This window comes from Saccostrea echinata, unplaced genomic scaffold, assembly GCF_033153115.1.
Source record: "Saccostrea echinata isolate AGI-Se365-2 ecotype Australia unplaced genomic scaffold, CSIRO_AGI_Sech_v1 ptg000015l, whole genome shotgun sequence".
NCBI classification, from domain to species: Eukaryota; Metazoa; Mollusca; class Bivalvia; order Ostreida; family Ostreidae; genus Saccostrea; species Saccostrea echinata.
In genome coordinates this window covers 3,153,047-3,174,451 of record NW_026889764.1, presented here as the reverse complement: position 1 = coordinate 3,174,451, position 21,405 = coordinate 3,153,047, and the positions used below count along the sequence as shown (strand labels likewise).

At 33.2% G+C, this 21,405-nt stretch overlaps 2 protein-coding genes across 3 annotated transcripts; one reads left to right on the top strand and one right to left on the bottom strand.

The window, feature by feature from the left end:
* Positions 1 to 557: 557 nt before the first annotated feature.
* On the top strand, positions 558 to 6,060 carry LOC133187409 (uncharacterized). 2 transcript variants are annotated; one of them, XM_061322768.1, is made up of 5 exons: positions 558 to 654; positions 4,183 to 4,415; positions 4,686 to 4,836; positions 5,049 to 5,201; positions 5,940 to 6,060. In XM_061322768.1, exons 1-5 carry the CDS (start codon positions 573 to 575, stop codon positions 5,972 to 5,974), a joined length of 654 nt encoding a protein of 217 aa, XP_061178752.1. In that variant the 5' UTR covers positions 558 to 572; the 3' UTR covers positions 5,975 to 6,060. The 2 variants fall into 2 exon arrangements, with proteins under 2 accessions (XP_061178752.1, XP_061178753.1); XM_061322769.1 differs by having other exon boundaries at positions 5,914 to 6,060.
* Positions 6,061 to 15,522: 9,462 nt separating this feature from the next.
* On the bottom strand, positions 15,523 to 20,449 carry LOC133187399 (thialysine N-epsilon-acetyltransferase-like). The gene is made up of 5 exons (XM_061322756.1): positions 20,366 to 20,449; positions 18,236 to 18,287; positions 17,184 to 17,249; positions 16,668 to 16,810; positions 15,523 to 15,822 (listed from the first exon to the last, which is right to left on the bottom strand). Exons 1-5 carry the CDS (start codon positions 20,429 to 20,431, stop codon positions 15,658 to 15,660), a joined length of 492 nt encoding a protein of 163 aa, XP_061178740.1. The 5' UTR covers positions 20,432 to 20,449; the 3' UTR covers positions 15,523 to 15,657.
* Between the last annotated feature and the right edge of the window lie 956 nt (positions 20,450 to 21,405).

The following is a 21,405-nucleotide window of genomic DNA, read 5'->3' as shown; positions in this document are numbered from 1 at the left end:
CTACATAGCAATAAAGTTCAGGAAATACTGTGACAGCCACTCAACATTAACTGGGACATATACGAGTCGTCAGAAGTTTTACAACATGCAGCGGATCAACTCCTTACTTTTCATTATGACAACTTTAATGAAGTTGTGGCCTTGATTTATTAACAACGGATGCACCTACATAATTTGTAACTGTCTTAGAGGAGTTTTACTGGCTCATTGAAATAATAAATTTCAGTCTAAAACATTAATTATATAAAACATGCCTATTCTGAATTATGTAAGCTGATATTAGGTAAGTTTCATTTACTCTTAACATAATTATTCGACCTATAAAAGAAACTCATTCTGATGCTGTCAAGATTACATGACTATTTTTTATAGTTATTAAATTCAGTGTCATGTCAGCAATTCCTATTTTGAAAACTTTTCTTGGAATTTGAAAAAAAAAAAAAAAAAAAAAAAAAAAAAAAAAAAAAACATTTAAAAAAATATATGCTTATTTTAGGATAATCATTTCACAAACCATTGTATGATCATGTGATCATTTCCTATTCCGATTATAGATAGAATAGACTCTGAAGATGGATTTCAAAAAGTGGTTTTGCACGTCAATGTTCATCGTGTTCCAGATTATTAATACAGCAACAGCTTACTTAGGAACAAGTAAGTACAGGTATTTAAATATGATTTACAATCGTGTGTGGTATTTAAAATCAGTGAATTTATTTTTAAAAATTGTATTAGCATTTGTAAAGACTTTTCAGCAACACTTCGGAGGAATTATTTTTTTTTTATATATGCTCTTACTGCTTAACATCAAATGACTGAATTACAAAGAATACGTGATTGTCCTTGTTACTGAATTTAAATGTGTTCTTAAATCCACTAATCATCTTCTTTACATTGAACCTCGGGTTTCGGTTTTTTAGCTCACCTGAGCTGAAAGCTCAAGTGAGCTTTTCTTATCACCTGTTGTCCGTCGTCCGTCCGTCTGTCTGTAAACTTTTCACATTTTCAACTTCTTCTGAAGAACCACTGGGCCAATTTTAACCAAACTTGGTACAAAGTATTCTTGGGTGAAGGGGAGTGTAAATTGTTAAAATAAAGGACCAAGTCCCCTTACAAGGGGAGATAATCAAGAAAAGACAAAAATAGGGTGGGGTCATTAAAAAATCTTCTTCTCAAGAACCACTGGGTCAGAAAAGCTGAAACTTATGTGGAAGCATCCTGGGATAGTGTAGATTATAAATTGTTCAAATCATGACCCCCGGAGGTAGGGCGGGGCCACAATAGGGAATCCAAGTTTTACATTGAAATATATAAGAAAAATCTTTAAAAATCTTCTTCTCAAGAACCACAGGGCCAGAAATACTAAAACTTGTATGGAAGCATCCTGGAGTAGTGTAGATTCTAAATTTTTAAAATCATGACCCCCGGGGGTAGGGCGGGGCCACAATAGGGAATCCAAGTTTTACATTGAAATACATAAGAAAATCTTTAAAAATCTTCTTCTCAAGAACCACTGGGCCAGAAAAGCTGAAACTTATATGGAAGCATCCTGAGCTAGTGTAGATTCTAAATTGTTCAAATCATGACCCCCGGGGGTAGGGCGGGGCTACAATAGGTATATTAAAAGGGGGGAAATCTGGTAAAGAACAGCATGACCAAAGTTACTCTGGTGAGCGATGTGGCCCATGGACCTCTTGTTTAATTCAAATTTAGAAATATAGAAGGATGTATCTTTCATCCTTGAACCTGCTAAACGTATATTCTTTTACTTAATAATACTTATTTGATAATTGTATCCGTTCATGTTTTGTATTGCAATCTTCATCAAAATATTTACTTAAGCAATAATGCAAATTAAAAAAAAAACTCGTGGCTAATATTTGAAAAGTATTTTCAATGCCAAACTAAGTGTACTAGCAGAAACTGTCTTGTAAAATGCATGCATTATATATTATATGCATTATATTTCCCTTGATTTTAATGGAATGAATATTTTGAATGCAACACACATTGTATATTATCTCGTTGCGGTTCATAGACCTTTAATTTACAGTTTTGTGATTAAGTGGGTGGCATCCAATTATTATTTTTTAAGGTAAAACCACTCTTGACTGAGGGAATTATTAAAAATTCACTACCGTCCATGTTTTTTTTCAGATTCAAATTTAGTCAAATCTAGTCAAAAGGTCGCCTTACATTTTATGTAGCAGAGAATACACATAGTTTGACGAACTTCTTACATAACATTAACATACACTTAATGTCAATCACGAAGAAATCCATATGTTCCATTATTTACTTATAATACTTATCAACCACTTACATATACGCATAGCTAATTATTCAGAAACAAAATTACTTCTTTCAAATCAAAGGCTTCACAATCTTTATCATAAAAATAATACTAAATGTTGAGCACTTATTTTTGACTAGTTTTTAACAAGGGAGTCAACAAAATCATGGCTACTCAATCATTCTTACAAATCTATACAATTATCCACACATAAGTACCCCCCGGTAGATCTAATTAAGGCCACCTAATCATTCTTAAAAATCTATATAATTATCAAGACATAAGTAGATTCAATGACGCCTACTTAATCATTCTTAATCATCGATACAATTATCAACAAAATTCAAGGCTACTCAATTATTCCTTCAATTCTATACAATTATCAACACATAAATAGAATCAGTCAATGTATTCAATCATTCTATTATTTACACATAAGTAGATCCAATCAAGGCTACTTAATCATTCTTACAAATTTATACAATTATCAACACATAAGTAGATCCAATCAAGGCCACTCAATCATCGGGGCCGTCGCCAAGATTCTTAAAAAGGGGAATTCAGATGAAGGGAGGTTTTGTTATCAATGCCTCTGAGCAGAATTTTCTTTTATAACAATGTACAATTTTGAATGGTTATCGTGCATTATTCATGTCTCCTCTTTTTTAATATCAAATATTCAAAATAAGGCAACATAACTTTAATTTAAAAAATCATTTTGTTTCAAACATTATACCCCACGTGTTTTATAAAGTGGTGCTATCGCACCCGTTGCGACGCCCCCCCCCCCCACCCCACCCCATCTTTCCTACGACTGTGATCAATAACTTACAAGTCTATAATTCTTATATCAAAGCATCAGATAATCGTATCAAAGCTACTCAATTATTTATTTACAAGTCTGCACAATTATCAACATATAAGTAGATCTAATCAAAACTAATCAAACCATTATTATACAAGTGTCTTTACAATTATCAACTCATCTATATTTCCAATCAAAGCTACTAAACATTTACATTGCAAATCTATGCAATTATCAACACAATATACGTATATCAAATCAATGTAACTAAATTTTTAACTTACACGTTTGAACAAAACTGAACACATATGTATATCCAGTAAGGGCAAGGCAATTATCATTTTCTAATTTATACAATACTGAATGCGTAAGAAGATCGAATCAATGCTAATCGATCATTAACTAAAAGTTTAAACAATCACCAAAACATATTAAGTAGATCCAATCAAGGCTACTCAATCATTAACTTACAAATCTCTTTAATTGCATTATCAACATATGAGATAAAATCTAATTAAATCTACTCAATTATTTACTTTTTAGTCTTCATAATCATCAATAAACAAGTAGAACTGATCAAGGCTGCTTAATTATCAACTTACAAGTGTATACAATTATCAACAAATACAAATATAAGTATAATCTAATCAGGGCTACTCAACCATTAAACCTGCAAATCTATACAGTCATCAACTCGCAAGTAGATCCAATATTAACTTACAAATTTATACAATACTGAACACTTAAGTATATCTAATAAAGGTAGCTCAATTATTAACTTACAGGTTTTAACAGTTATCAACACATAAATAAATGCAATCAAGGCTATAATATAATAATCTTACTTGTCTACAAAATGATCAACACATTAGATGGCCCAGTCAAGGTACTCAATAATTAACTTGCAAATCTTAAATTTTACAATTACAAGCATCAACACATAAAAAAATCTAATAAAAGCTACCCAAATATAAACTCATAATTTACTACCGAGTACTTAATTTACATGTCTACATAAAGCATTTTGCGTTACTTTTCTTAACTTGATAATAAAAAATACCTTCTTTTTCATGTTTCTTTTCAGTCAGTCTGAATGAAGTAACGTGTCACAACGTACAGAACATATACCCAGTCTCAGGAGATGTCGCCTTCAATATAGACTGGAGCGGAGAGAAAATAACTAGAGACTGCAAAATCATTTTTCAACCATCTCCAGAAAATCAGAAAACTTGTATTGAAGTGGTATCTTACCAAATAAGAAACTGTGATGTTCAGCTGACATACTCTACATACAGCAAGGGGGAGAACTCTGATACGGTACAGTTTTTACATACAATAAACACAAACATAGCAAAATTTGTCGATATGACAATTATTATTTGTTATGACTTCATTATATTCACTCACAATGGTTTATTTCCAAGATAGTTGTTAACGTTTTATTTAATTTATTTAGTATAATAACCTGATCTCTGTGAAAAAATTTGAATCCTTCAGAACAGATATCTTAAATTGATTGTTGACTATAATTTTACTCTTTATGATGTCAGACTTGCCTTTAACGTAATTTTCCTTCATTCTTTCAAGGTTTCCTATTCGTGTAAAGCTTCACCCACACAGTTCTGTGGTGACAGTAAAAATGTGGCAGTACAGCTCACACTCAAAAATCCCTCTAATCTGATCAATAACAGCTTCCGTTTAAAGACAACAACCACAAAATCTAGCACACTTTCTAAATGTAAGTACTCATTTAAGTATCTATATCAAATGCTACACAACTCAAGTTGGACAACTAAAAAAGACTTCGAAAAGCAAGGTTAAAAAAGTCTTAAAGATATAAAAGACGAAAAACAAATATTTCTTTCAGTCCACTACCTAGTCTTTTGAATGTACTTTAAACAATTTCAGAAACAAAGGTCTCAGGAAACTAAACCCATTTTTGTTTTTCAGCTTCAACGATGACAGCAGTTGGTGTTGGAATTGGTGTTGCTGTCTTCATGGTGATCATACTGTTTCTTGTATATCGCAGACGACACGCCATTGCACTTGCCATTAGAAGCAGAACAGCAGGAACACGACATTTGATGACATCAGATGCAGACGGTAAATTTGATTGAATGACGATTTCATGTCAACTTGCTTCTCTCTCTGACTTCTCATCCTCTTTTTAATACATGAACATCACTCGTAAATTAAATAGACAATTTGTTCTCACTAATTCTGGTTTTCACAAAGTGATTTGTGATTCCTAAATATTTCATCCTGCATGTTAGAAGTGCTTGAAAATGCATCTTAGAATAGCAAGTTTTGAATATATATTCCTTCTATTAAGTTTATAATGTAAAAATTGGGTTGTCGACATGAAATCAACCATTGTTAATGATATTAAGGTATCTTCTGTGTTAGGACGTTTTTGAAGATATGAAAATGACTCAGCAAATTTTCATCTAGGGATCAATAAATAATGGCATTTTATAAAGACAGGTTATCAATGCTTTAAAATATGCTCAAATAAAGTTTTAGGCCACAGGTTTATGCAACATGCTAAAACAAGGGCTTAGAACACACACACACACAAATAATTTGGAAAAAACTGATATAGCAAATCAGTATAATTTAATAGGTTCCTTGTTTTCAACTGTTCAATCTTAATGTTAGTTATATAGATAAATCTCCTTCATTATACGTTACATTTTGATCCCTTGAAGTTTTTTTTTTCAAAGATTCTATATATGACCTTTGACTGAGGCTTTGATATATCTTGTTAAAGTTTACATTTTATGCCGTTCCTTTACCATCTTGTCGTTAATTATAGATTCCCACGTGTGACATTTTATTCAGGAATCTACGCTTCTACGACAATTGCAGCGGAGTAAGACGTCATCAGAGACAGGGCATCAAGATAGGTCAAACCTTGGAATGTCGCAGCAAAATTTCCAATGCCTAATTAAATATCTTGTTGAGAAGGTCACTATTTTTAACAATCTTGTGTTTTATTATATATATCATTTTAGTAAACATCCTTGTAATCTTACTCAAGGTCTGCTATATTACTTCATGACATATTATTATATTTATTATATACATGTAGTTCAAATACTCGTATATTTACTTTTCTTGTATATACATGTATATGTACATTAAATATGCATGTATCTGTATGTGGAACTTTGTACATGTATGTAGTTTTGTAAATCAAAAATTTACATTAAAAATAAACAAACGATAATTGAATTTGGAAGTCGTACACAACAGCAAAAATTCCGAGAGTAATAATTTTTTTTCTAAATCATACATCATATTGACGAATCAAAAGTGTAAAATAATGTGCACTGATTTCACAAAAATGATTCAGTATTTGGTTTTGTTTGTTTGTTTATTGTTTAACGTCCCTCTCGAGAATTTTTCACTCATATGGAGACGCCACCACTTGCCGGTGGAGAGCAAATTTTGACCTATACTCGGCACTCAGGGCTATTGAGCAGTGAGGGATCTTTTTCGTGCCAACAACTACTGTGACACGGGACCTCGGTTTATACGGTCTCATCCGAAGGACCGGTCTCCACGTCCCACAGTGGGATTCGAACCCGCGACGTAAGGATCAACTCCTTATTCCGCGACTCTAGAGCGAACGCTCTAACCACTGCGCTACGCGGGCGACCAGTATTTAGTAAGTAAAACATGTTTTATTTGATATATTTACTTCAACACATTCAATCGAATGCCACTTTGGGACGTGGAGACCGGTCCTTCGGATGAGACCGTATAAACCGAGGTCCCGTGTCGTAGTAGGTGCTGGCACGAAAAAGATCCCTCACTGCTCAATGGCCGTAAGTGCCGAGTATAGGACAAAATTTGCAGCTCTCCACCGGCAATTGGTGGCGTCTCCATATGAGTGAAAAATTCTCGAGAGGGACGTTAAACAACATACAAACAAACAAACAACACATTCAAATTTAGTTTACTTTTATTTTTGCATCCTTACACTTGTAGATCATCGAGTGAAATAGATTCACGGTGAGGAAACTGGTTATATCTACTTGTGTGACGGTACATATTGACGTCCTGTACATATTGTCGTGGGCGATACATTACCGTATGCATCTAACTTCACTGCACATATTGTCGTCCATCAGCAGATATTATCGCCGGCTGAAAAATTATACTGTACATATTGTCGCTGGTGACAATATAAGCCTATCCTCACTTCACATACTATCGCCCCACAGTTAGAGTTGCTTAAGGATTTTTTTCCCTTAGATTTGCTACTGTAATTGGTGAGATAATTACACACAGAATTGTCACGTAAGTTTATTTCATGAAGCGAGATGTAGCGCAATAATCTGAGTTTAGGGTGAATTAAATAAAATTACAGGACACATGTTTATCAATCCACTAAAAGTACAGGTGATGTGAATAAATTTCTATGACTCAGCATACGTCTTTTGACATTGGTTAAATACCTGCCAAATATCTCATTGATGTCTAATTATGTCCAAAAATGATGCTAAGAATATTAGGAGTGCAACATCTTTTTGTGACATTTGAAAGGTTAATATTTTTGGAAGATCTATGAAATAAATAAGCATGGTTTATGTTGGGAATAAAGGCTTTCCTGATAAAAATTCAATGTATTGGGCTTTAAATTTAGACTACTGTAGTATAACTTTTGTTTGACCAAGTTACGGTCATGATCATGGCTGATGCTGAAAAAAAAATGTTATACCATGTCACGAGTGCAACAAAATAAGGATCTATTTGAATAATTCAGTACTTTATTGACAGTTTTATTTTTGAAATCTGTCTCTTTTTCAATTTTATCAATCTAGATCTGTTTATTTCTTCTCTTTTAATTTTTTTTATGAAATTAAAAGAAACACTGAAAAAATGTTATAAAATTCATGTAATTCCACCACAACTTCACCGAAAAAAGCACATTCTGGTGTAATTTATGTTTCACAATTCTACTGAAAAGACTCATATGCTCTTGGTCAGGAGTGCAACAAAAATGATAGAATTATCGCTGATCGAATATGAATAATTATGAAGAAGAAAAATGATAAGTAGATTGTGTCTGGTTGACATCACATGAAAAAAAAAGTGTCCAATAAAATATACTTTTACCTTCTAAATAAATTTTTAGCTAGTTTTGTGATACTAATAGGGAATAATTCAAGATAGAAAGCCAAGTTTGTATTTTAATCATGACGTATTGGGACATTAAATTTTTCAGAATTTCGTTACAACTTTTGTTGCCAAAATTTTATCAATTTGTATGTTATCTGGTTTTTATCTTAAATTTTACTGCAGTCAGGAGAGCAACAAAACTGTTTTATAATTATCAATGAATTCCACCAATCTTTACCAAAAAATAAGGAAGAAAATGCTTGATATTATTTGAAGTTGAAATTATTATGTCTATCAACAAATTGTAGACATTTTTGGACACTTTAAATTACGATCAATTCACTGAATAGTTCTCAATACAATATATATATATATTAAATATGTATAACATATTAAGCAAAAAGTCATATTTTGAAGTCAAGAAAATATGAAAAACTTGACGTAAATGATCAAAAATAATAAAACGACATACCGCTTTGCAAACTTTGAATGAGTTATTGCGTGTTATATTTTCTTTGAACAACTTTTAATTATATATATATATATATATATATATATATATATATATATATATATATATATATATATATATATATATATATATATATATATATATATATATATATATATATCATAGGTAAAATAAAGGCAATTCAGAATTAAGTATTTTTTGCAAAAAATATTATATTTATACATCAAAATACTTTCTTTTTTTGGCTTAGATTTGAAAAAAAAAATGAAATAAAAAGTAATTTTGGGTGAATTTAATGTATCATACTCCTTTCATATTAAAACATTTCAAACCAGAAATGAGACAATTATTGTAAAATAACAATCAAAAATTTTTCACATATACAGAAACTCAATCAGTGTTTAGGTCAAATCATTTATATCCCTGACACAATTTAAGCTCTTTTGATTATGTATCTTACTACATATTATAGTCGGTGTAAATATATCTACTCGAAGGTCGAGAATATGTATAATAAGATAAGAAGATAAGGAATAGTATTCAAGCTCATAGTCCATATAAACAATACAAATCGGGAACAGCAAAGACAGACCTCTAAAAATATCAGAGGCGGGATCAGGTGCCATGGAGGAGTATGCATTCCCTGTCGACCGGTCACACCCATCGTGTGCTCCTTGTCATGATCAAGTAAACGGAAAAATCCGTAGAAATTTCAGTGTGTAAATAATGGTCTAACAATTAGTATGAAAAACGACAGTCAGTACTTGACCTAATGATAGATTGTACTTCCTGATAAGGCCATTGTATCGACCATAGAACGTGCGAAATGATGACTTCAAAACGAGACTGCTGATATCTTTGATTCATCAACTTCTTGGTTAATATCTTGCCTCGTTTTAAAAATTGATCGTACGTAGAGCATGCTCTTGCGTATCGAATCAACTGGGAGACGTAAACCTTATATGCAGGTGATCATGATAAGGGTGTATTGCTACATACTAGTAAGTAAGGGAAGTTGACGATAGAAAAAATGAAGTCATCACATTTATCATAAAGTTTTATTGTTAGGCTACCATTAACGTCTTTTTCTAGTAAAATATCCAAGTATGAAACAAATGTGTCAGACTCTTTGATTTCAAGTTCACTGGGATATATCGAATCGACATATGAATGGAAGTAACTATTGTTAATTGATAATACGTCGTCGATATACAGTGTATCTAAACGTCGAGTTGAAGCAAGTGTTTTCTTCTTCTCATGTAGAAATTTTTGAGTAAATTCTGGTTAATATGAATACAGAAATAGATCTGCTAATAACGGGGCGCAATTCGTACCCATGGAAATTCCAACAGATTGTTGGAAGACCTGATCTCCAAAAACTACATAGATTTGTCAATCAGAAACTCAAGCATCCTTTTAATATCTACCTCAGAGTACACTGATGTACAATCAGATTTTTTTAACAAAATAAATTTGGAAATGACCTATGGCAAGGTAAGTATATTTACGAGTTCTGTTTTTTAGCTCACCTGAGCTGAAAGCTCAAGTGAGCATTTCTGATCACCCGTTGTCCGTCGTCCGTCCGTCTGTAAATTTTTCACATTTTCAACTTCTTCTCAAGAACCACTGAGCCAATTTTAACCATACTTGGTACAAAGTACCCTTGGGTGAATGGGAGTGTAAATTGTTAAAATAACGGGCCGAATCCCCTTACAATGGGAGACAATCAAGAAAAGACAAAAATAGGGTGGGGTCATTAAAAAATCTTCTTCTCAAAAACCACTGGGCCAGAAAAGCTGAAACTTATGTGGAAGCATCCTGGGGTAGTGTAGATTCTAAATAGTTCAAATCATGACCCCGGGGGTAGGGCGGGGCCATTATGAGGAATCCAATTTTTGCATTGAAATATATACGAAAAATCTTTAAAAATCTTCTCAAGAACCACTGGGCCAGAAAAGCTGAAACTTATATGGAAGCATCCTGGGGTAGTGTAGATTCTAAATTGTTCAAATCATGACCCCCGGAGGTAGGGCAGGGCCACAATAGGGAATCTAAGTTTAACATTAAAATATGTAGTAAAAATCTTTAAAAACCTTCTTCTCAAGAACCACTGGGCCAGAAAAGCTGAAACTTAGGTGGAAGCATTCTGGGGTAGTGTAGATTCTATATTGTTCAAATCATGACCCCTGTGAGTAGGGCGGGGCCACAATAGGGAATCCAAGTTTTACATTAAAATATGTAGTAAAAATCTTTTAAAATCTTCTTCTCAAGAACCACTGGGCCAGAAAAGCTGAAACTTATGTGGAAGCATTCTGGGGTAGTGTAGATTCTAGATTGTTCAAATCTTGACCCCCGGGAGTAGGGCGGGGCCACAATAGGCCAGAAAAGCTGAAACTTATGTGAAAACATTCTGGGGTAGTGCAGATTCTAAATTATTAAAATCATGACCCCCGGGGGTAGGGCAGGGCCACAATAGGGAATCCAAGTTTTACATTGAAATATATAGTAAAACTTTATAAAAATCTTCTTCTCAAGAACAACTGGGCCAGAAAAGCTGAAACTAATGAGGAAGCATTCTGGGGTAGTGCAGATTCTAAATTGTTCAAATCATGCCCCCTGGGAGGTAGGGCGGGGCCACAATAGGGAATCCAAATTTTACATTGAAATATATAGGAAAAATCTTGAAAAATCTTCTTCTCAAGAACCACTGGGCCAGAAAAGCTGAAACTTATGTGGAAGCATCCTGGGGTAGTGTAGAATCTAAATTATTCAAATCATGACCCCCGGGGGTAGGGCAGGGCTACAACAGGGAATCCAAGTTTTACATTGAAATATATAGGAAAAATCTTGAAAAATCTTCTTCTCAAGAACCACTGGGCCAGAAAAGCTGAAACTTATATGGAAGCATCCTGGGGTAGTGTAGATTCTAAATTGTTCAAATCATGACCCCCGGGGGTAGGGCGGGGCCACAATAGGTATATTAAAAGGGGGGAAATCTGGTAAAGAACAGCATGGCCAAAGTTACTCAGGTGAGCGATGTGGCCCATGGGCCTCTTGTATTGAAAAAGCAGCTGTCTATGATGTCAAAAAGCCTGGACTTTAAAGTATCGTGGGGAATGGTTGTATAAAGTGTTGAAAAGTCGTTCGTTTGGATGTTTTTGATTTTGGTAAAATTTTGATTTCAAATTTTCTAAAGGTTCCAGATTTGGTACATATTGTCGCTGGCGACAATATGGACATTTTGACGCCCTATCTAAATGTACCGTCAAAACCTGGCCTAATGCAGCCAGATATCTAGATGTTCCTTTTTTCGGCATGAGTAATGCCTATCGTAAGTAAGATTATAAGATAACTTCGAATATTTTGCCATTTAGAACCTTTATCAACCCGCTTTTAGAGATTTTTCACATCCCCTTGAAAACCAGAAATTTAAAGAAAACTAGAAAAGCAATCCAATATCACCTTTGTGATAAACAGTACTGTAACATTTACTTGTATATCTAAAGACTACTTCAAATTCCAATACACTCAATACATTGCTTTCAAGTAACCTGAATACAAAAGTGACTTGAATCGAAAACAATAAGAATTAGAAATGGACGGTTAAGATTATTAACGTCATTTGTTTACAATTTAATTGAAATTATTAAAATGTAATAGATTTATTGTTCATAACGGTCTATTACAATGGATCCGGGCGGATATCAGTACTGCCTCGGCGGATTTCGCTGCTCCCTCGTTTGTTATCATAGATAATGTCATCTTCTAAGGGTACAACTTTAGGGGTGTCTCTCATTTTTGGCATTGTTTCCATAACCATCATTTCTGGAGGGCTCATCCCCGGGGGAAACATTGCTGGACCCAAAGGCATTTTCGCCATCGCCTTCCGTCTTCTTTTTGCTGTAATTTGAATAACATTTCCTTATAGGCACCTGAACTTATCTATATTTCTTATCATAGAAAAAATATAATCCCTACCTAATAAATCACAGGTAGGGGGTATATTTCCTTGTTCTAAAAAAAATAAAGAATGTTAGGTGCCTGACGGGAACATTTCATATCAGTCTGGATTCTTATCTAGTCTTATCTAGTGAGTACACATACATACATACATACATACATATATACTGCTTAGACAGACAAACAGACTTTTCAACATACCAGCCCTTTTCATATGCTTTAATTTTCTTTTCTTCTCTGAATTCAGCACAATCATGATAACTATACCCGACATTATCCATAGCAAGGCACAAATTCCCGCCACAATCATTGGCCACAGTAAAACAGAGTACGTCATCTATTCAAACATAGAGAACAGCATATAATTTATGTATTTATACATTATCTATATATTTTTTATTTATTTATTTATTTATTATGTGTATGAGTGGACTGAACAGAAGCTTTAGCCCTACACCTAGCTAAGTGGTCCAGCCTTGCTTGAACGATTCGGAGGTATTTCAAAGAGATCCTCTTTCTTTCTTTCAATGATGCATACAAATACGTATACTGCTACATTTGATCTGATATCATATTAATATTCATGGCCGTAGGAAATGGGGGGGGGCTTACGGGAGGGGGCGTGCCCCTCCCTCAATAATTTTGCCGATGTATAGAATATTATGAAAACATAGCTACTATATGCTGTGTCCCCGCAATAATAAAATCTGATGACTTTTTTTTTTTTTTTTTGCTTGAAGGAATTTTTGGAAGTTGATAGTGTCCCAACAAATGAAATTGTTTCCTATGGGCATGTAATTATGTATAATTCTGTTGATTTAGAGCAAATAAAACAGCCCATCAAATGAAAATTATATATATATATATATATATATATATATATATATATATATATATATATATATATATATAACTACTTTTTATTTATGCTATAGTCTATAGGGCACTTGTTAACGATAGAGCAGACACGTTAGTATCGTGGGAGGGGGGCTCCCCCTCCCCCATCTTTTTCCAAACACAAAGTTTAATTATCTGTTGAAGATGTTCATTGAAAGGGTGGTTTGACACCATTTTTTGCTGCGGTATAGTTGTTAAATCATGGTAATGTGTTTTGTATTAATAAAATTTGGTTGTGGAAAAAAGTTGGAACCTACCCCCCTCCCCTCATGAAAAGGAAGGTTCACCCCCTTTATGTCAACTTTTTTCCTGGCTGCCCCCCTCCCCCCAACTATCAGTAACTATACTACGTGCCTGTAGAGTGGAGAAATCTTAGATGAGTTTTGAATAGTAATTCTATATTTTTAAAATTTGATATTTCATTTAATTTACAAACTGTATACTAGTAATTGTTACCAAACAAGCTACACGGAAATAAACACATGTATATATTCCTAAGATATAACTTGGTTATATTAATAAGTTTAAAACATCACAGCTGTTTAATTAAAAAGCTTCCTGTCCATTTAGCTCAAAACAAGTGAAACAAAATACACTGTGATAATGTCAATCTGTTTTCCCTGTTCTGTGACAAATTACATAGAAATTTGGTACCTAATAATCAGTTATGCATTGTCTAACAGATCTTTATTATATGCAAGAAAAACAGAATCCTAAAAACTTACCTTAACCCGTGTTAACCTCGAGAAACGCCCTACTGAAACATTTTGATGCAAACATTACTTTGTATCATGTTTATTATCAAAATATCGCGTTTCACTCGAAAAATTCAGTGACCGTAGAATTCTTTTGTTAATAAGTAGGTCATCACAGAGAGAAATCGGGGTGCGGATGACAATCTATACAGATCACCAACTAAATAAAAACTTTTCACCAATGCTTATAGAGCTTAAATTATTCCGTAAAGGAAATTTTTACGTGGTGTGTCCTCTTGAAATATAAATTTTCAGATAATTGGATAATCAGATAGAAAAAACAGGAAACGTTGCAGGGGCGGATCCAGGATATTTTTCCAGGGCGGGAGGGGGGAGACAAGTCAAACTCGGAAATTTTCTGTCAAGATAAAAAAAACGTAAAGAACTTGCCGCCCGGGGAAGAATTTTTTCTAAGATTTTCTTCAAATGCATTGCTCTCCTTCAAACGTTTTTAAAAGAAGGTACGTCCTGTGTTTCCTGGGTGTCTTAGGTCATTTTTTTGTTAGCTTTACATGGTAATTTAATAGTTCTGAAAATTCCAGGGGGTTCAGACCCCCCTTTTGTTATCGATTTCTCCTGCGTTCAGCGAGTCTCTCTCTCTCTCTCTCTCTCTCTCTCTCTCTCTCTCTCTCTCGTGTGTGTGTATAGTCACAATTCTGTTGAACTATAGCTTTTCCTCCATCCCCTTAACTGTTGATTGTGTATTCAATCTTAATTAACAATGTCCAAAAATTATGAAACGCTTCCTAAAGAATCCTTTAAGGCACTGTGCGAAAGGTTTTCTTTAGATTGATGATTTTGATGAGTAATTTTATATAAATATGTCGGTGTGAGAGAAGACCAAACGAGTCGACCTTAGTAAATATTCTTCAACACAATATATCGGCGACAAAATGTGCAAATGTTCACTGTACATATTGTCGCCGACGACAAAACGTGCCGATGCGTGACTGTACATTTTGCCGTCCATTATGCAGGAGGAAAAAAAGAGCTCGTCTCGGTACATATTGTCGCCGGCGACATTATATACACCGATGGACGACAATATGTGCAGTGAGGGTAGGTACATATTGTCGCCGACGACAATATGTACAGAGCGACAATATGTACCGTCACAGGGCGCCTATGTCTTATTTAAGTAATTTGCAAATGTTATCATAAAGAATCATTTAAAATTAGGCTACCTGCTGGAACAAAAATATCATAAGCAAAGTTTTTACTTCCTTGATATCAGGATTTATTGCTAGTACACGACTATATGACTGCACATGAATATAAACTGGGACATAACATGACTATTATTCAAATCTTATGGTTATCTCTCAGTCACATTGTTTTTAATCTAAAATCAAAATTCTGCACATTTCTTTAACACATCTCCTTGTAGATACAACTGTTTTAAATTCTCATCGATACTGTTAAACTTTTTGTAGAATTCGATTGTTTTCGCGTTCCACGATGGATCGTTCATAACACACCACTCCATACGACGAGCTCCGCTATCTAGGGTAACCTGAAAGATGTCAAAATCAGATATATAGATGTCATATCTTTACTGAAAACCGATTAAAGCATTTCCAAATTATTACAAGTTTTCAAATAACATTTTGGCTTGTTCAAAACCTTGATGAAAAGAAGTTGACCCCAATACTTTAAGATCTACCTACGCTCTATATGCAGTGAGTCGTTTTTGATCTGATAAACACTGGATGCATCATTAACGAGGTATAAGAATTAAATTTTCTTAATAATTACTTGGTATGAAATATTACTAAATGTCTAGTTATTTATATGTCTATATAAAAGAAGATGGTGAGAAAAATGGTACTGTGCGACAAACAAAAAATGAAAAAATAAATGTCAATTATGACAAAATTTTCTTTGGTATTTCGTTCAAAATTAACATATACTTAATGTAAATTATCCACAAATCGCAACTCACAAAGATTGAAAATATTCGTCTATGAGATAGTGTATATACACCAAAAAGGGAAAAGATGAAAGGTCAATTCTTCATACTAAAACACAATTTTTTCATATGAGTAGGTCTTCGCCCCATTTTTTTTTTTTTTTTTTTTTTGGAAGGATTATATTAAAAGCATGTCCAAAAATATACATTCTTAGTTAGGTTAACAAAAATATTGAGCAATAACCCACTATTCCATAAAAATACACTTTTATTACTCGACATTCGTATCTTTCCGAGAAATATTTGAAGTCCATTAAATCAAGGGTCATATCACAAACATGATTTTAATGGCAGTCTTTGTTATATTCTATTTACCTTTGCTATATACTTGGATTATGTTGTGATATCTGTAAAAAAAAAAAATACACCTATTTTATCTTCTAATTTACCTTCGCTATATACTTGAAAACTAATGTCCCGTATCCTTTGGATCTGTATGCTGGTTTTATATAAATGTCTTCTAAGTATAGGATTTTCCCACAATCTCCATTGAATCCAAAAAAGCACATGGCGAATCCAATCACTTCCTTACCTGCAAATTTATGAAATTATTGACATTTCTCTAGAGGCCTCTGTCTGGTGCGAAATATGATTTTAATCCTTTGAATTTCATCAATGACTTTCTGTTTAAAATTCTTGTTTTACATGTATTTAATTGCATTTTTTTTCAATGGAACCGAGTGCGAAACTTAGTTGGACCATAACAGAAACTGATTAACCGTTATAAAAGTATCAATCAATGGTATACTGAATTTTAATATGAACCAAATTAAGGATTTTCTCTGCAACAGAAATCGTTTTTTCTGATTCATGAATCTTATTGATGTTGAACTTTTTTTGTGAACCCTATTGGATAAGGAATAACTTCCGTATACAAAGTATTGACTTTGAACGCTAAATCTTACCGTCTTTTAATTCCACGACATGGGATTCGAAAAGTTTATCTTCTCCAAACCCGTCACGTTTGAATTCTGAAATAATTGAAACATGGTATGAAAACTTGATTCATACACAATACTTATAAGCATAGTGAAATAGAATAAAAACCGGAAACAGATAAGAGCTAGTCTAAATGAGTAAATTTGGACGACAATTTAATTTTTAAAAAATGTCTTGAGTATAATGTTTATAAAAATCTGAAAAGAATTTTGAAGTATGAGTTTCTAAGACACCTACTTGTATTCTTTCTTGATGTTAAAAAAAGGAAAAATAATAATAAAAAAAATTAAATATTATATTTAATACTTGCGTACCTGATTAGATAAATAGAGGATATTCTATGTTTTGTAGATGAATATGGAATTTATTTCACGAGTGGGACAGGATTTTTTTTATATTTTCACGAGTGCGAAGCACGAGTGAAAATATAAAAAAATCCTGTCTCACGAGTGAAATAAATTACATATTCATCTACAAAACAATGAATTTTCTGTTTATTACATTTTCTTTGATTTTCCCTTTGCCTCTGTCTTTTCTTAACATTGTCATAGGCTTGACGTCATAGTTGAGTGGTTGAGACGTCATAGCTTAGCAGTTGTGTGATTGAAAACATTACATAGCATGGATTTTAGCAACATATTTGGGAAGAAATTTGCAGTTTTAGCTCTATCAAGAATCAAGATGCTTAGTTACTGTCTCTATCTTGTGACAGGCCAGAAATTATTTTTACTTACTTTGATATCCTTTCACACTGTGAGAGAATATCATTTTGGTATCCTTTCACACTGTGAGAGAATATCACTTTTATTCAATAAATAAATCACAGTATTTCACTGTTGAAAATGTAATAAATAAAGCGAGTTCTTTGATTTGGTAAAAAATTAAAATTTTTGCGTCAGAATTTTAATAAAAATAATTTATTTTGTATGACGAGCCCGCAGGGGGTGAAAGCATTTCGGATTAAAGTTTGAGTTTTATACATTTTCTTTGGACTTTATATACATGTATTTATATCTACCTTCAAAAGTCAGAATAAATGCTTCCAGGCGTCCCTCTCCTTCTCGCATTTCCTGTCCAAAATATTATTGAGGTCAACAAAAAATAATCAAAAATTTCCCTTAATTATAGAAGCAGAAAAAAAAACCAGAATCAGTGACTGAAATATTAATAAAATCGACACAAACTGAGAGACATCCGCAAACTTAGAGGAAGATTGTCATAATTCACCTCGAAAGCAAAAAAGCATCATTTACAAAAGTATTCATATTTTGGACAGACATGTATTTGTCGTATTTTGACAGAATGTTCCAAAAGTTACTGATACTAGCTGGTTAAAAATCAACCTGGTTAATATCTTTGTACACACCACTACAAAATAACTTTTTTGAGTCTTTAATGGTCTTGGTGTCTTTTATGATCAAATAGGGTAGGTTCATCATGCATCGGACAGTTTTAGCGGTATTGCTGACTAGTGACCGAATATTATTAAGACTGAGCTAACAGTGTATAATGATTAAATATGACTTTGTGGCACATTTATGTGCTATTTGTCTAGAAAATATTATTAAAATAAAAATTTTATGGAATGAACCAGAATTCACCATGGATTGGACAACATTCACCATGCATCGGACAAAAGGTACAGTCATGTATATCGGGAAATGTCCTAGCTTTATCACCGAGGCCCTTAAAACACGTTCCGAAAGTTTATCAGTTACTAGTTAGAAAATTAAATTATTTCTATTCTTCATTCAAAAATTTTACACTTTTTATTTGATGAATTATATTAGTCCATAAAATGTGGCATCACTTAGGTTAAGATAGTCCTGCATTTTTTCGTCGCACGGCAACTGCGCTTTGTTCTTGGGGGTTAATATCTAATTTTTAAAGAGAAAGAGAAATCCGGGGTTGTCAAATATCGAATACCTGTATTTTGACTGAATGAGTTGATTTTATATAAATGTACCTTTTTTCATTTCTGCAAAAACAGCTGTCAGTTGAGTATCATACATGATTCTCGATCTATACGAAAAGGAAGTAATAACTATGCATTTGGACAGTATCAGATGCATGGTTAATTTCTGTCCAATGCATGGTGAAAGGAACATATTAGTGAAAACCAACCCTGTGAAGAATAATCCATACTATGAATTGAACTTTATTGAATCTATAAAATTATCAATCATTAACAAGATCCATACATGACGGGATCTTTTCTCTGAAGTCTAATGAATGAAAGACAACTCTGAAAATAAGCAAAATCATAAAATCTCTTTGACTCACCATTGATGATGTTAAATATAAAGTCACTTTAAGGCAATTCTAGTAATAAACCAGATGATAATAAAAATCGGCATATTTAAAAAGTTTAAAACTTCGGCTGTTAGCGGAAACAAGACAAAACACAGAGATGTACAGTACTGATGAAAGTTGTCCGAAGCAAAGTACTGTATGTCTCCTTAAAAATCGGGCTTCATATTTTATTGGCTTTGGCGCACACAACAATGCGATAATTAATGCATACCGTTAATAAATCATTAATATTAAATATAATACACGGTACAGACGTGTGTAGCGCTAATTCATGATTATGCCAACCACTCAATGCCCAGTGGTTGCGCTAAATTTTTAATATGCCAGTTTATGTGCACGTACAGTATGTGTTCGATGTATGATGAATTCGCCCTAAATGACTCAACCAAATTTAAGGACTACGCATATCTTTTTTTTTAAAATCACAAAGATTTACAGTTCATTGAAATGTAGCTGCATATATGCATAGGCAATTTCTGAATTATAACAATCGCAACCCACATCAGAATTTCGGAGCGTAACAAAGAGACTGTCCCATCCCAACGCCATTCGACCCTTCAGCTTATGGAATACCGAAGGGAAATCGTAGATCTGCCGACGAAATGTATTCATGCAGTTTGTAGAGGATCTAAAGTATTGTTTTGAAATAAATCCATTCAGTAACATTTTATTCATTCTCTTGTAATACACATACCGTTACTCAAATGCTCAGCTCATCCCAGTACTTTCATTACTTTGATTGTATTTAGCTATTTCAATTTGCGGGTGACTGAAAGTCTCAAAATGTCGAGTATCATTTTATATCTTGACCTTATTTGAGGTTAAAGGAACCTACCTTTAGTAAATTATAAAGTGTCTCGCAATCATCGGACGTAGCTTTTCGTATATTTAGATCCTTCATGACTTCTTTGTTGTAGAGCAAAGTTCATTTCCGGGAGGGGAAAACCATTTAAAATCAAAGAACTGAAAGTACTAGGAAGCGTTAAGTTAACTCTGGACAACTGTTTAATGTACTTTATTTATCTTCCATCGACATGATGGTATTTGATGAAGTGTTTTATATAACGTTATATCATCATTTACATGGTGATCTACAATAAATATGAAAACTTACGTACCGTCCATTCACACATTAAATATTTTGAAATCCGAAATATTTAATTAAAAATAATTTTTGAAGAGTTGAAAAAGGGGGTATCAAAGACTGGAGCCAAATACGTCGAAGGATCTAGACGGAATTAAACTACTAATTATAAGCCTAAGTTACGGACAATAACAGTCCTGGTAACGTCCGTCTATTTCAGAGGTTTTTCATCAAGTGATTTAAAATAATAGAACTGCATGCAAAGGTTAATAAAATTCGCGCCAGCCATGTGCAATGACTATAAAAACCAGTCAAACACACCAATACACATCCCATACTCACCGTATGACATCAGAGGTCATGAACTTTCAAACCATGAATGATCGAATGAGATGACGCATGCGCAAATTATCATACATAGTAACATATAGTAAATAATAATCCTGTGACAATAATAACTTTTTGTGTTCGTTGTTGTTTTTGTAAAAGCTGAGCTTGAAGCTCATTTAAATCTATTTATTGGAATCAGTACTGTAGTTATATTGAATGAAATAAGAGTCTAAAATATTTAGAGAGGATTATAAGTTATTTCTTCTTACGGTAAGGAATTTGCTCATAGAGTTGAGTATTATACACTTCCTGTTTTGTTTAGGATAAAAACCTAGCATGCAGTATATATACATGTAGTTAAAATATAAAGTTTAAAAACCTCCACATGAGACTGGGCTGGTCGGAGGTAAACTGCTAAGTGCTGTCCAGAACTCCTCTATGGAAATGGCTGCTGCTGCTAC